Source organism: Curcuma longa, unplaced genomic scaffold (assembly GCF_044706935.1).
Source record: "Curcuma longa cultivar G26 ecotype Majalengka, Jawa Barat unplaced genomic scaffold, ITB_CL_G26_1.1 utg2646_np1212_2152390_RagTag, whole genome shotgun sequence".
NCBI lineage: Eukaryota > Viridiplantae > Streptophyta > Magnoliopsida > Zingiberales > Zingiberaceae > Curcuma > Curcuma longa.
The window spans coordinates 531,176-546,336 of NW_027435599.1; the positions used below are offsets into that span (position 1 = coordinate 531,176).

Sequence of the window (15,161 nt, forward strand, 5' to 3'; positions counted from 1 at the left end):
ACTATGCATATGCATTTTTTAAGTTATTAAAAAACATAATCTTTTTTATAACTCTTATCATTTAACACAATTATTTACACTGGTATCTATTAGGGAACTTCAAGGTTTTTTGCCATGAGCAGAGGGAGCAGAAGACACTGACTTCGTCATTCTATAATTGAATAAATAGTGTTATTATTATTATTCAGAACAATAGCATCACAAAAGATTAGAATTGTAAAGGATAGATAACTTATTTGCTGGTCATTTTTCTTTCCCAATTCAAGAATTTTACAATCAACTATGAATTGTTTTTCATGCAATTATTTGTAGATTATAATTGGATTTTTCATATTTATGTTTGAACAATTCATGCATTAATTGCATGCTATTGTAATATTAATTATCATAGGACTTGGTAATAAGGCACTAAGATAATTTAAAACTTTGGGAGATTTACTGCTTGGTATATACTATGAATGATACACTAGTTTTAAAAAAAAATAATTTCACTTAAATATTAATTTGATTAATATAAATTGTATTACTATTTTATTTCTTTTATTTATAACTTTTTTATTTTATATCAATATAAAGTTTCTGCCTAAAGTTTATGAAATAAAATTAATATAATAATATTATTGTTTAATAATGTATTTTTGAATTTATCAATAAATTTATAAAATTTTAGGAAGAAGTCAAAAGCCCCCTTTTACATTTATTATCTAATGCACCCTATCTTATTTTTTATCCTGAAAAGAAGATTTATTAATATATATATATATATATGTCAAAAAAAAGATGATTTTAATTGACTAACTAAATTGTGAACTACTATAATAAATAATCTTAAATATCCCAACTACAAATAACAAAAACTTTAATATTTTCATAATTAGGGCATCTACAATGGTAGGAGATATTTTCATCAAATATTTATGGCCTTTACATTCATATCATCAATCAAATATCTTATCTTTCAAATATCCCAATTTTTACAATAAAATATCTCACAAATCAAATATTTATAAGTCACACTTATCAAATATCTCACTTGAAATATTTATATACTTTATTTTTTAATTTTTTATTATTAAAAATAGAAATCACTAGCACAAATTTATGCTCAATAATTTTTAATTACCGTTGAAATATCTCCTCACAATGGAGGATATTTATCTACGAGAATATTTCTCTAAATTAACCAGATAAAAATCTCCTACTGGGATACCCTTACAATAAGTTAACCTATATTATATGGAATAATTGAATTATTTTTTTAAAGAAATATTGTATTTCCACAAGTATTTCTATAATAAAACATAAATTCAAAAATCCTTAATTCGATATTATTTTACTAATAAGTTTTTCGTCAACTAAGAGATGAAGAGAGCTTGGATTAAGATTTATTTTAAAATATCAAAATACAGGCTGGGGTTGCCCATGACCCCACTTTCTCCTCTCGGCCAGCGGAGCTCTCCAAAAGGCCCGGCGATCGAGGGTTTTGGACGCGAGCGAGCGAGGTAGAGAGAAGGGGCGAGTCCTGGGGAGGCGGGCGGGTGCTTCTCCACCTTTCTCCTCTTCGACTGCCCTCTCGATTTGGATCGGAACCGTCGACTTCGCCGCTGTTCGGCAGCGGTTTTTTCGTGCGGGAACTCGAGATCCACCGGCATCGGAAACAGGTGAGAACCCTCTTCTCCTCCGCCGGCGCTAGGGTTCGATAACAGCTCGCATTCATGAGGTTTCGATCTGCTTTTTGCCCTTTCTGATTCCATATCTTTGTTCTTCGGGGTTGGTCATGTGTTGGTTCTTTCTTCAATATTTTCAGATCTCTCTTTTCGATCGAAGATTTCAGCTGCGAAGATTTTGTTCTAGTTCGTTCCTAACGCAATCGCTGTTCGATAGATTTCCCAGTATCAGAAGTTTTATCGGAACCTGCAGAGTATGCGTTTTCTTCATGTACATCGTGATGCAGTTCATATGAATCTCTTCCAGTACCCAACGGAATAGCAAAGGCGAGGCATATCGCATTAATTCTAAATTTGAATTCAGATTAGTTCATATCGTATAACATGAATTGTTAGGGTTTGTATTGGATCATTTCTTTGGGGGGAAGATTTCTCCTCATATAAAGACGAGTTAGACGGTCAGTTACATTACAAAGACTTGCAGCGAGGAGGAGGAGGGGGCGGCCGACAAGATTGCTACAGATTGAAACATCCATCCATCTCTCAAAGATTCGGCGGCGGAAGAGATTCCTATTACAGAAGAGGCAGTTCATTGGAGGGTGGAACTGCTCTACCAATAAACCCCCAAAGTCCTATCATCGTCCATCTATCAAACATCCACCCAAAAAAAACCCACAACTCCAACCGCTCTAACCGTCCCGCTGATCCGTGTTCCTCGGAGATCGTTCGTCGTTGTCGTCGGAATCACTGTCGGTGGAGTCTGAATCGGAATCTGCAATCCGGCGAACAAATAAATGACTCAGATGGAACCACTTGATAAGGTTTTTCTTTTTCTTTTTTTTTTTGGGGGGTTTCGAGAACATACCGCTGGAAGAGGAAGAATCGGTGTCGGAGCTGCCGGAGCTACTGTCACAACCAGCGTTTTTCTCGATCTCCACGGAAGGGTAATTTGTGGCCGGCAAGTCATCGCCGATGTCGATTTCCTCGTCCGCAGCGGTTAATTTCTTGCTGCCGGGCTTGTTATCATCGTCGACTGCCATTAGTGACTGCCAGAGAAGAAGATTCCGATTGAGAATGATGGGGGCGATTTGGAGTAGGGGATTCACTGCCTATGGATCAGGATTAATTACCATTTCATCGCCATCGGCGTCAGCCGTAGCGGGGAGAGGAGGAGGTCCGGTGGCTTGGCCGGTTGCTGGAGGAGGGATCAGCCCCTTGGCAATCGCCTCGTGCCGCCTCGTCTTGTTGACCATCTTCTTGAAGTTACACAAGAACCGATCGAGCTCCCAGAGCGTGTCCGCGTCCATCGTATCAAAGTCGAGCTCGATCTCGTCGCCGTTCGGCGCCGCCGCAGCGTTCCTCTTGGTCACGATGTTGAGGACTTGGGGCATCTTGTCCTGAGGCAGGCTCTGCAACCCCTCGCTCAGCTTCTGCTTCTCCACAAGAGTCATCGGCCTCTTAATGGGGTCCTTCGCCTTAGGTTTTGGTAGCTTCGCCGGCGTCCTTGCTAGCTGTTGAGGCGGCGCCTGCACCAGCACAGGCGACGAGCTCAAAGCAGGAGGTGGGCTCCGTGCTTGTACTGGCGCCGCTTGTGATAATGCTGGGGGCGGTGGAGGATCATTTCTGACAATCGTCTCCATGGCTGGAGCTCGATACTTTTGCATTTCCTGCTCCAGAGCAATCCGCTGATTCTCATACTTGTCGTTGGCCGGTGAAAACAGCCCCTCAAATTGCAGGAGGTATTGTTCGGCGAACTTGTGCACCACGTGCCCCGGCGGATTGTACATCAAGGCATTGTTAAAGGTCAATCGGATGTCCGTCGCGAAACTCCGCTGGGGAAGGGTAGAGCCCCTTGTTGAGCTTCGTCTTCACCGTCCCCAGGTCCATCGGCGTCTTAATGATCTGAAAGTAGTCGTGGAGGCCCATTCCGACGACATCAACCGGCGAGTTGAACCATCCGCTCTGTTTGTTCTTCATCAGCTTTGACAAGATCTGGCCGCACTTCTTCATTGTGGCGGAGAGAAGTTTATCTAATTCCGCCGCCCGCGCCTGTAGCGTCGGATCTCGCTGGCAATTGAGGAAGAGATCCGAAGGCCTCGAAGCCATGGGATCGCGGATCGGAGCAGAGGAGGTGACCTCCCGGCCACCGCAATAGATACCTGACGCGCTGAATCCTGCGGATCGGGCGGAGGACTGGATCTCCCTCGACTCGATCCGGCTCATCAAGCTCCGCACTTGGTCGAGCTCCGACATCAGCCGGCGCTTCAGCTCCCTGCGCTCCCCCTTGGAGAACGTCGAGATGTTGAATGACAGGTATCTGCTGGCTCCACCGGCGGCGTGATTCCTGCTGCTGAGACCCCCTCCAGGCTTACGATTCAAGGAAGAGGAGTCTTCCGACCGAGCAGCGTTACAGTTCGGCATCGCCTCGTCGTCCTCCATGGCGTGAAATCGAGCCGGCGCCGCATGGTCGCCGGCGTAAAGATTAAGGACGGACCTAGGGTTAGGGTTAGGGTTGGGATTCTTCCTCATGAAATCCTTTGGTTCTCGCCAGTGCTGCTCATTAGCGCTCGCAAGAATCGCCGACGCCATCAACCGGCAATTATCGGCCTCAGATCGGGCGGGATCCGGCGAGCTCTGTTCCCTCCGTCACCGGGAGAGGATATATGGTCATGAGAAAGGGGGAAAGGGGATAAAGCAGGACCCTCCGGCGAGAGGCGGACGCCGGCCGGAGAGAGAAGGCGGGGGAGGAGGAGAAAGAGGGGGGAAAGAACCAAGACGGCGAGAGTTTGGGGACGTGAAACGAAGCCGATCTCTTCGTCTTGGGCGAGGAGGAAAGGGTAGCGGGGTGTCCTCTCTTAAAGGCGAGGAGATCTGCCCCGCATCGACTCGGGCAGCATCGTTGCCGTTGGTCGGCTCAGAGCGGAGATCGGACGGCGGAAGCGGGTCTCTCCTTCTGACCGGAACGCGAGCTGGCCCGCTCGTAACGGACGTCGGCGATGGCCCTAATAGAGACGCGTGGCGCCGATCTAGACCGTGTCGCTTTCGCTTGTTCATACGTTGCTCCGTTGGGCGACGCTCTACGCATGCACGCGTCCGCATAAACGTCTATGCGTCGGCCACACGGGTTTTTTATGCGCCAAGTTTATTTCCCATAAACTTTTTCCAATTTATAGTGATTTTTTTAGGGGGAAAAACGGCGGGTCCCACTAGAAGAGAAAAGAAGGCAGCGGCGTGGAAAGTGACAGCTGGCGGAGGGGCGCGCAATCTGTTCGTCTAAGGCATTTTCGACCGCCTGAGCTTACCCATGGACTACCCGCGTGGGCCCTATCGGGGCCCGCGGATTCTGTGTGACTGGGTAACATATTGTGGACGCTAACGTTGGATAGGAAAAAGAAACATAATATTCTCCCGCCCAAAATTTACAGCTGGCCGCGTAGGCGGGAAGGACGTCGGTAAGCATACCGAAAGCACGTGAGGATAGATTTACGAGATCGAGACCGATTCATCCGAACGGTGAAGGACTCCCGGTAAGCTCACCGGGCGTAGGGCTACTACCGCAATGAACGCCACGAACAGTACTGAAATTATTCAGTTTTATCACCATTTTCACTTCAGCTTTCTCAATTTAAAAATTTTCAATCCCCCACTTAATTTTCAATTCTGGGCCAAATTGAAACATATTCAAAAATTCCAGTGGGTCCGGTGGCCCATGGCATGAAAAAGGACTTCCTTTTTTTTTGTTGCCAGAGGAAATTCGATAATATAAATGGCAGAAATTGTTGCACTTATTAGCTAACAATTTGAAGGCAGAGCTAGTTATTTACCTAAGACGAGTGAATACTCTCTGGGTAAGGCTACGATAGGTCATAGGTCATAGGTCATAGCATGAATTACCCTTTTTCCCTGTTTGAGTTAGAATAAGATGAAGTGGAGAGCTAAATTATGTTGCATTAGAAAGTCTTGCAGTGGGGAACCCCACGAGATTCCTTACCGATTTAAACATCTCTCAAAGATTCGGCGGCGGACGAGAATCCTAGTACAGAACGATCGTTTCATCGAGAGGCTGGATGGGGCTGCTCAGACTCTTGTTGAGTTGATAACACCTGAGAAAAAACAAGTCAAGAACAAGAACGCATCTCCGCCGCCACTTTCTATCATCTATCCATCAAGCTCCACCCAGCACTCTAACCCTTCCGCTGCTACCTCGGAGATTCTCCATTGTTGTGGTCATCGGAATCACTGTCGATCGAATCAGAATCTGCAATCCAACAAACGTAGATGCGTTAGAGATAACTAACTACTCGATAAGTTTTTTTTTTGTCTTGTGTTTATATATAGATATATGTGTACCACTGGAAGAGGAAGAATCACTGTCGGAGCTACTGTCACGGCAGCAGCCTTCTCGATCTCCACTGCTGGGTAATTCGTAGCCGGTAAGTCATCGCCGATGTCAATTTCCTCGTCTGCAGTGGTTAATTTGTTGCTGCCGGGTTGGTTATCATGATCGACTGCCAATGGAGACTGCCCGAGAGAAAGATTTTGATTGAGAATGATGCTGAGAAATGGAGTAGGATTCACTGTCTATGAGTCAAGATTAGTTACCATGCCATCGCCACCGGCTGCGCCTGTAGCAGGGAGAGGAAAAGGTAGGGCGGCTTGGCCGGTTGCTGGAGGTGGGATCAACACCTTTGCGATTGCTTCATGACGCCTCATCTTGTCGACCATCTTCTTGAAGTTGCACAAGTACCCATCGAGCTCCCAGAGCGTGTCCGCGTCCATCATATCAAAGTCAAGCTCGATCTCGTCGCCGTTCTGCGATGCGGCATCATTTCGCTTGGTCACGATGTCGAGGACTTGGGGCATCTTATCCAGTGGCAGGCTCTGCAACCCTTCGCTCAGCTTCTGCTTCTCCAAAAGGGTCATCGGCCTCTTAATGGGGTCCTTCGCCTTGGGTTTCAGAAGCTTCACCGGCGCCCTCGCGAGCTGTAGAGGTGGCGCCGGCACCAGCACCGGCACCGGCGCCGGCGAAGGGCTCAAAGGAGGAGGTGGGCTCAGTGCTTGCACTGGCGACGCTTGTGGCAATGCCGGAGGTGGTGGAGAATTATTTCTGACAACCATCTCCATGGCGGGGGCTTGACACTTCTGCATGTCCTGCTACAGAGCAATCCGCTGATTCTCGTACTTGTCGAAGACCGGTGCAAACAGCCCCTCAAATTGCAGGAGGTATTGTTCGGCGAACTTGTGCACCACATGCCCCGGCGGATTGTACAGCAAGGCATTGTTAAAGGTCAATCCAATCTCTGCTGCAAACTCCGCCGGGGAAGGGTAGAGCCCCTTGTTCAGCCTCTTCTTCACTGTCCCCAGGTCCATCGGCGTCTTGATGATCTGGAAGTAGCCGTGTAGGCCCATTCCGACGACGTCAACCGGCGAGTTGAACCATCCGCTCTGTTTGTTCTTCATCAGCTTTGACAAGATTTGGCCGCATTTCTTCATCGTGGAGGAGAGGAGCTTATCTACTTCCGCCGATCGCGCCTGAAGCCTCAGATCTGGGTGGGTATTGATGAAGAGATCCGAAAGTCTCGAAATCATGGGATCGCGGAATGGAGCGGAGGAGGTGACCTCCCGGCCACCGCAATAGATCCCTGACGCGCTGAATCCAGCGGGTAGGACGGCGGACTGGATCTCCCTCGACTCAATCCGGCTCATCAAGCTCCGCACTTGGTCGAGCTCCGACATCAGCCGGCGCTTCAGCTCCCTGTGCTCCCCCTTGGAGAACGTCGAGATGTGGAAAGACAGGTATCTGCTGCCTCCATCGGCGGCGAGATTCCTGCGTTTTAGACCCCCGCCAGGCTTCCGATTGAAGGAAGAAGAGTCTTCCAACCCAGAAGCATTACAATTCGGCATCGCCTCGCGCCCTCCGTGGCGTGGAATCGAGCCGCCGCCGCATGGTCGCTGGCGTAGAGATTAAAGAAGGTCCTAGGGTTTTGGTTAGAATTGGGAATAGGATTCTTCCTCACGAAATCATTCGGTTCTCGCCAGTGCTGCTCATTACTGCTCGCCAGAATCGCCGACGCCATCAACCGGCAATTATCGGCCTCAGATCGGAAGGGATCCGGCAAGCTCTCTTCCCTCCGTAGCCGGGAGAGGATATACGGTCATCAAGAATGGGAAAAGGGGGCAAAGCAGGACTCGCCGGCGAGACGCCGACGCCGGCCGGAGAGAGACGTCGGAGGAAGAAGAGAAAGGGGGGAGCAAAACGGCAAGGTTTTCGGGACGCGAAACGAGGCCAATCTCTTCTTCGCCTTGTGCGAGGAAAGGGCAGCGGTCCAGTCCTCTTAAAGGCGAGTAGACCTGCCCCGCATCGACTCGGGCAGCATCCTCGCTGTTCGTCGGCGTGGAGCTGACATCGGACGGCAGCAACGGGTCTCTCGGTCTGGCCCGCTCGTAGCGGACGGAGCGGATGGTCCTACTTGACGCGTGGCGAGGATCTGCACCGTGTCGCTTTCTCCCGTTCATACATCCTTCCGCATATATCTACCCATTCTGTAACCTAAACCAAACACCATAAAATGCAGTGATCTCATTCCTTCCTAGAGCAAAACTACAGTGAAGGGAGCAAGAAAGAAACAAAACTTTTCCAGCTATTGTTTAATCAATGATCATACATTAGATTATTGTAATCGATTTAGTTCAGTTAACCATAAAATAAGAATACATAGAATGCAGTTGCAGATGAGTCATAGATAAAAAGAGGGATGAATATTAGTTGAGATCATACAATGAATTACCATATTTCTCTGTTTTGTGAATGAGAATGATATGATTCGAGAAGGCAACTAACTGAACTTTCGAATAAGCCATTTATATTACTTGACATACCTCGACGAGTGCTTGGTGTCTAACATTTACATTTTGTTTTCATGGGCCACACTCTTTCTAAAGATATATCCATGAATTTGATTTGTTTTGGCAAGCTTATTGACGCGCTCATAAATCAAGTTGTAAACTTAGAAAATAGTCCTTTTTCTTTGCTTGCAAACTTAAGAATCTGAGGAGACAAATGAAGATTACATAATGCCACTTCAGCTTACTGTTATGTATCATCTGCCAATTATTATAGTTAGACAAGTACCATAGTGATTTGAACAATTCAATTTGATTTAAAACTTTAAGGTTCTTCTTACTGTCCTTGCTCTCTCAAACGTCACTTAGTGAACATCAAAGTTTTTTTCAGATAGGGATGCATTGTTTCCACCATTGTAATTTGTAAGCTCAAGAAGAACTACGAAAACACAGGCAAAAGTGTAATGTTCCCCAGAGGTTTTTATCATGGACAAAAATAAATAAATAAAGGAATCAACGAGACATTAAAGGCAAACAAAGGTTTTTACCAAGTGCATTTACTTATACTTACAATACTAGTAATATAGTACATTGTGAATGGGTTAATTTGTTTCTCTCATTTATATATTCAAGCAGCACCATATCATTTTTAGATTTTCTCTGTTAACGTTTCAGTAGTGTCTAATATTGTCAGCCTTATTATTGCTTCTCTTATATTCCATCCAACTAAACATGATAGATGAGAAACTAGGTGAAAAGAAGAAGATAATGTAGATTTGTTTTTCTTAAGTCTACAATCTCCTCCCTAAGGAAACACAACTCAAATTGACTAATACTATGTTTAGAGGAAAACCTAACTAATTGACGGCATGCTTATGAGGAAATGTTAATCATTAAAATCAAGAAAATGCTGAATGAGATTTATTGCCTACCTATGTTTGGCATTGCTTTCTCCAGAAAAAAGAGATAATCTCTGTTGTTTTCGAAAGGACCATTGATTGTAGCTATTTGTCTAAACAAAATAAATTGAAATGGTGCCAAAAACTGGCATACAAATTAATCACCAAGGGAAATAGGTATAGGAGGTGCATCTCATCTCACCTTGCCATTCAACCAATGGAGCTGGACCCAAATGATACTTATTGGCTTCCTTGTCCATTGTCGATATGAATCTGAAAATTTTCACCATAATTTGTCAATCGGAGACCTTTTATCTGGAAACAAGTTAGATACCTTAAGGATCTTACACCGAAGACTCCTGCCAAAGCTGTTTCGGAAATCTCTCCTTCCTGATCATTATATTACATGAAATGGGAATGGGGCGAAGGAAAAAAAAAGTTCTTTTACAAAAAACTAAGCTAAAGAAATATAATAATGATCTTACTCTGTAAAAGTCCAATTAAGTTTTGGTATCATACTTGCCTTCTCTCCTCTCCAAATGCTGAAAAGTAAAGGAAAGGTTCGGAAGATCCAAAAGAAGTGATGGTGAAAAATATTTAAAAGAGGGGAAAAGGTTTGATTATACCTTCATTGCTGCTATTTCCTTTTCCATGCATCCTCTGACACAATAAGAAGAACCCCATTGAAATAGATTCAACAATTCGTAAAGAAATTCTATAGATTCAGCATAATAAAATGTTAAGAAATAGCTAATCAAACACCTAATTTATCAAACAAGCACTGCCAAGAGCCTACTTACGCAAATGGCTCCTTCCATAGATTCCAAAGTGCAGGTTCACGCAGGGGTCTCCAGTGTACCCCTGTGGTCGATGCAAGCTGGGAGAAGATAGCCAAAGCCAAAACCTTGTCTCAGGATCATGGCAATAGAATCGAAGAGGGAAAAAACCATACCTAGCTACATCAATACCTAGCCAATAACCCAGCACCATTTTCGAATCCCTGCACTCCGATTTGAAAAATAAATAAATAAAAATAAAAGCTACTTTCCGAGATCTTCCCCCTTTTCTCCCACATTGTAGTTTCGATCTCCTATCTAACTCCGAAGATGGCATTTTTCAATAGACACACATCACCCAAACCCGATCTTCGTCGAAACAATATTTCGACTGCAAAACTCGGCCGAGAACATCAAAAGAGACAAAAGTAAACTCACCAAGGGGATCTGATTCGAGGAGACATTCGAGCGATGGAGCAGAGGACTGGAGGAGCAGACATCGCAAGCAACCTCGACCGATGCAGGCGGTGGATCGAGAGCTTGGACGAGGGTTTTTGCGTGTGGAATTTGAGATGGCGGCGAGCGAGCGAGCGCCATTTTAAAGCCACGACACTCGAAATTACAATCTCGCCCTGAAGAATAGGAACCCGCATAGACATATTATGGGTACGTGGTAGAAAGCTGATTCATGTTTCCCGTGAAATATTATGTTTGAGCACAAGCATCGACTCCGGTTCAGGTTAATGGCTGTTGATATATTTATTAATCAGTAATTTACTAATTGCTGAATCACACATCTAGTTTAAAAACTTTCTAAATTAAAATACGATCCATCTCTTGGACACCTTAGTGTTAATACCATGCTTAATACCTTTGCTTATGTTTCTTATTATGATATTAGAGGTTACTTTGCTTATTCATAAACGTAACAACTCATAAAGATTAATGTTATTATGTGAGCTAATTCACATCATATAAGTTTCTATTGGATTATTCTTTGGCGGAGGTTTCTCCTCATTGTAAGACCGAATGAGACAGTCGGGTTAAAAAGTCTTGCAGTGGGGCACCCGACAAGATCCCTGCCTATTGAAACATCTTTCAAAGGATTCGGCGGCGGACAGATTGCTGTTGCAGAGCACGGATTTCTCTGGTGGATGGAACTGTTCGAAATCAACGATCGATGCAACGGTCAACGAACAATGAGGCAATTGAATCATTCTTCAGTGAAGATTTCCTTCATTTCAAGGCGAGTTGTATCTACACAATAAGGTACAAGCTACCCTACCAATAAACCCAAACCCTATCATCATTTATCTGTCAAACTCCCAACAAAAAGGGGGAAAACACAACTCCGCCCACAGTCTAACCTTCCGGTTGCTCGGAATTCCTCGGAGATCGTCCATCGTTGTCGTCGGAATCACTGTCGGTCGAGTCAGAATCGGAATCTGCAATGCGCCAAACAAATAATTGCGTTAGAGATGGCCACTTGATAAGTTTTTTTTGTTTTGTTTTGTGTGTTGAGGTGCATACCGCTGGAAGAGGAAGAATCGCTGTCGGAGCTGCCAGAGCTACTGTCAAAACCAGCGATTTTCTCGATCTCCACCGACGGGTAATTTGTAGCCGGCAAGTCATCGCCGATGTCGATTTCCTCTTCTGCAGTAGTTAGTTTCTTGTTGCCGGGTTTGAGACCATCGTCGATTGCCTTTGGTGACTGCAGAAGCAGAAGATTGCGATTGAGAATGATGCGGAGAGATGGAGTAGGATTCACAGCATATGAATCAAGATTAGTTACCATGTCGTCGCCACCAGCGGCAGCCGTAGCAGGGAGAGGAGGAGGTAGGGTGGCTTGGCCGGTTGCTGGAGGAGGGATTAACCCCTTTGCAATCGCCTCGTGACGCCTCATCTTGTTGACCGTCTTCTTAAAGTTGCACAAGAACCGATCGAGCTCCCAGAGCGTGTCGGCGTCCATCGTATCAAAGTCGAGTTCGACCTCGTCGCCGTTCTGCGATGGGGCAGCGTTTCGCTTGGTCACGATGTTTAGGACTTGGGGCATCTTATCCTGAGGCAGGCTCAGCAACCCCTCGCTCAGCTTCTGCTTCTCCACAAGGGTCATCGACCTCTTAATGGGGTCCTTCGCCTTGGGTTTCGGGAGCTTCGCCGCGGTCCTTAGCTGTTGAGGCGGCACCGGCAACGGGCTCAAAGCAGGGGGTGAGCTCGGTGCTTGCACTGGCGACGCTTGTGACAATGCCGGCGGTGGATCATTGTTGACAATCATCTCCATGGCTGGAGATCGATATTTCTGCATTTCTTGCTCCAGAGCAATCAGCTGATTCTCATACTTGTTGAAGGACGGTGCAAATAGCCCCTCAAATCGCAGGAGGAATTGTTCGGCGAACTTGTGCACCACGTGCCCCGGCGGATTGTACAGCAAGGCATTGTTAAAGGTCAATCGAATGTCTGCTGCAAACTCCGCCGGGGAAGTGTAGAGCCCCTTGTTGAGTTTCTTCTTCACCGTGCCCAGGTCCATTGGCGTCTTGATGATCTGGAAGTAGTCATGGAGGCCCATTCCGTCGACGTCAACAGGCGAGTTGAACCATGCGCTCTGTTTGTTCTTCATCAGCTTTGACAAGATCTGGCCGCACTTCTTCATTGTGGAGGAGAAGAGTTTATCTAATTCCGCTGACCGCGCCTGTAGCCTCAGATCTCGCTGAGAATTGAGGAGGAGATCCGAAGGCCTCGAAATCTTGGGATCGCGGATTGAAGCGGAGGAGGTGACCTCCCGGCCACCGCAATAGATTCCTGACGCGCTAAATCCGGCGGATCGGGCGGAGGACTGGATCTCCCTCGACTCGATCCGGCTCTTCAAGCTCCGCACTTGATCGAGCTCCGATATCAGCCGGCGCTTCAGCTCCCTGCGCTCCCCCTTGGATAACATCAAGATGTCAAAAGACAGGTATCTGCTGGCTCCAGGGGCGGCGAGATCCCTGCTGTTTCCGGCAGGCTTCCGATTTAAGGAAGAAGAGTCTTCCGACCCAGCAGAGTTACAGTTCGGCATCGCCTCGGCATGGAATCGAGCCGCCGCCGCATGGTCGCCGGCGTAGAAATCAAGGACGGACCTAGGGTTAGGGTTAGGGTTTGGTATCGGATTCTTCCTTATGAAATCTTTCGGTTCTCGCCAGTGCTGCTCATTACTGCTCGCCAGAATCGCCGACGCCATCAACCGGCAATTATCGGCCTCCGATCAGGCGGGATCCGGCAAGCTCTCTTCCCTCGGTCGCCGGTAGAGGATATACGGTCATCAGAAATGGTAAAGGGGACAAAGCAAAACTCGCAGGCGAGAGGCGGACGCCGGCCGAAGAGAGACGGCGGGGGAGGATGAGAGAGGAGCAGGGGGGGCAGGGGGGAGGGGGGGAGGAAGCAAAACGGCGAGGGTTTCGGTACGCGAGACGAACCGAAACGAAGCCAATCCCTTCGCCTTGTGCGAGGAGGAAAGGGCCGCGGTGCCGGGCCTCTTAAAGGCGAGGAGACCTGCCCAGCATCGGATCGGGCAGAATCCTCGCCGTTGGTCGTCGAAGAGCGTAGATCGGACGGCAGCAATGAGTCTCTCTGCCTGACCGGAACGCGGGCTGGCCCGCCCGTAACGGTCGGAGCGGATGGTCCTAATTGAGACGCGTGGCGAGGATCTGGACCGTGTCGCTTTCGCTCGTCCATACATCTCCTTCAAACCAATCTGGACCGTGCATCTACACATCTGTCAACCAAACCCAACACGCCATAAAATCCCGTGATCTCATTTCATATTGTTCTAGATCCACTAGAAGCTTCAGAGCCTAAACCATGAAAATATATTTCTGTAACTAAGGCAAAGCTCAACCATTTTAAGGTAGAGCAAGTTACAACCTGCAGCTCAAGATTTACCTCCTCGTAAATAGTCGTAGGACCGTTGGGACGACGAATTCCATCTTGTGTAGAAGAAAGAAGACAAATGGAAAGCGGCTTTCGAATAAACCAATCGATAACAAGTGGAAAGATTCATCACCTGATTGTTCAGATCAGCTTGCTCCTCCAAGACTTTGTTTTTGCAGGCTTATGGCATGAAATTGGTGTTGGATATGATTTTGCAAGGCAAAATTAAGGTGTCATTGATCGTTGGAAGTCTGATATGACTTCAAAATCGAAATCTATGTTTCGCGTAGATAAATCTAGACTATTAATTTGCTCAAAACCGATTACGGGTGAATGAGAAATTAATTGGCTAAAGTTGTGTCCAAAATAACGTTAAGGAAAAGATGGGGTTTTAGTCCCACATCGCTAACCGGCGCAAGCTAAAGTTTCCTTATATGTGTTACTGTGTTAATGGAGTTAACACAAAAAGCACAAGTGCTCTCTACCCATGGGCGAGCAGGTGCTCTCACCTGTGAGCCCGCAATGGGCGCTTTGTCGTCGCGAGGAGCATTGAGGAGCTTAAATTTATGCTCCAGAGGACATTGCGGTGCCTGCGTGGCACTCGGGTGACGTGTCAGGATCGTATCTGACGTGGCAGTGCCTATGTGGCATCCACGAGGGCAAATAGAGTTGACTGGACTGTTGATTGGGCGAACGGATGGCAATCCTTGATCAAAGATTAAAGAGGTGTGATGGATCGCATGGGTTGCGATCTGGAGCGTTGGATCGCGAAGAGTCACGATCTGACCACTGGGATGAGACCTGATCTGAAGCGTCAGATCGAATGGATCAAGAGATTCAGATCCGACGGCTGATGACAAGAGGCGAGATCTGAAGGGCACAACTCTTCAAATCTGATGGATGAGATCAAGGGGGCTAGATGAAGGGTTACAACCCTCCAGATCTGACGGTCCAGATTGATATCGTCCAAGGGTCACATCCACTCACTCAACCTCTTCACTTAGTATAAATAGAACCCTCCAGATGATGGAAATCTCATCCAATTCATCGATTCTCTCCTCTCTCTTGAG

The 15,161-nt window shown here is 46.6% G+C and overlaps 2 protein-coding genes and 1 pseudogene across 3 annotated transcripts; all 3 read right to left on the bottom strand.

Annotated features, from left to right (window-relative positions):
- Positions 1-2,217: 2,217 nt before the first annotated feature.
- LOC141819974 (transcription factor GTE7-like) lies at positions 2,218-4,478 on the bottom strand. Its single transcript, XM_074707242.1, is given in 4 exon segments — positions 2,218-2,439; positions 2,533-2,713; positions 2,798-3,493; positions 3,495-4,478. Coding segments are annotated over 4 exon segments (1,722 nt in total). The 5' UTR covers positions 4,257-4,478; the 3' UTR covers positions 2,218-2,356.
- A 1,138-nt stretch (positions 4,479-5,616) lies between these two features.
- LOC141820048 (transcription factor GTE3, chloroplastic-like) lies at positions 5,617-7,801 on the bottom strand (annotated as a pseudogene).
- A 3,592-nt stretch (positions 7,802-11,393) lies between these two features.
- Positions 11,394-13,652, bottom strand: LOC141819956 (transcription factor GTE7-like). 2 transcript variants are annotated; one of them, XM_074707220.1, is made up of 4 exons: positions 11,978-13,652; positions 11,716-11,896; positions 11,553-11,630; positions 11,394-11,461 (listed from the first exon to the last, which is right to left on the bottom strand). In XM_074707220.1, exons 1-4 carry the CDS (start codon positions 13,400-13,402, stop codon positions 11,427-11,429), a joined length of 1,719 nt encoding a protein of 572 aa, XP_074563321.1. In that variant the 5' UTR covers positions 13,403-13,652; the 3' UTR covers positions 11,394-11,426. The 2 variants fall into 2 exon arrangements, with proteins under 2 accessions (XP_074563321.1, XP_074563322.1); XM_074707221.1 differs by having other exon boundaries at positions 11,394-11,466; positions 11,978-13,651.
- Positions 13,653-15,161: the final 1,509 nt, after the last annotated feature.

Excerpts from the sequence above, each read along its gene's own strand:
- LOC141819956 (XM_074707220.1), bottom strand. The coding sequence starts at position 13,402 with ATGGCGTCGGCGATTCTGGCGAGCAGTAATGAGCAGCACTGGCGAGAA. Across the intron at positions 11,631-11,715 it reads CGATTCTTCCTCTTCCAGCG|ATTCCGATTCTGACTCGACC; the intron begins GTATGCACCTCA and ends GGCGCATTGCAG. Across the intron at positions 11,462-11,552 it reads GAATTCCGAGCAACCGGAAG|CTTGTACCTTATTGTGTAGA; the intron begins GTTAGACTGTGG and ends TTGGTAGGGTAG.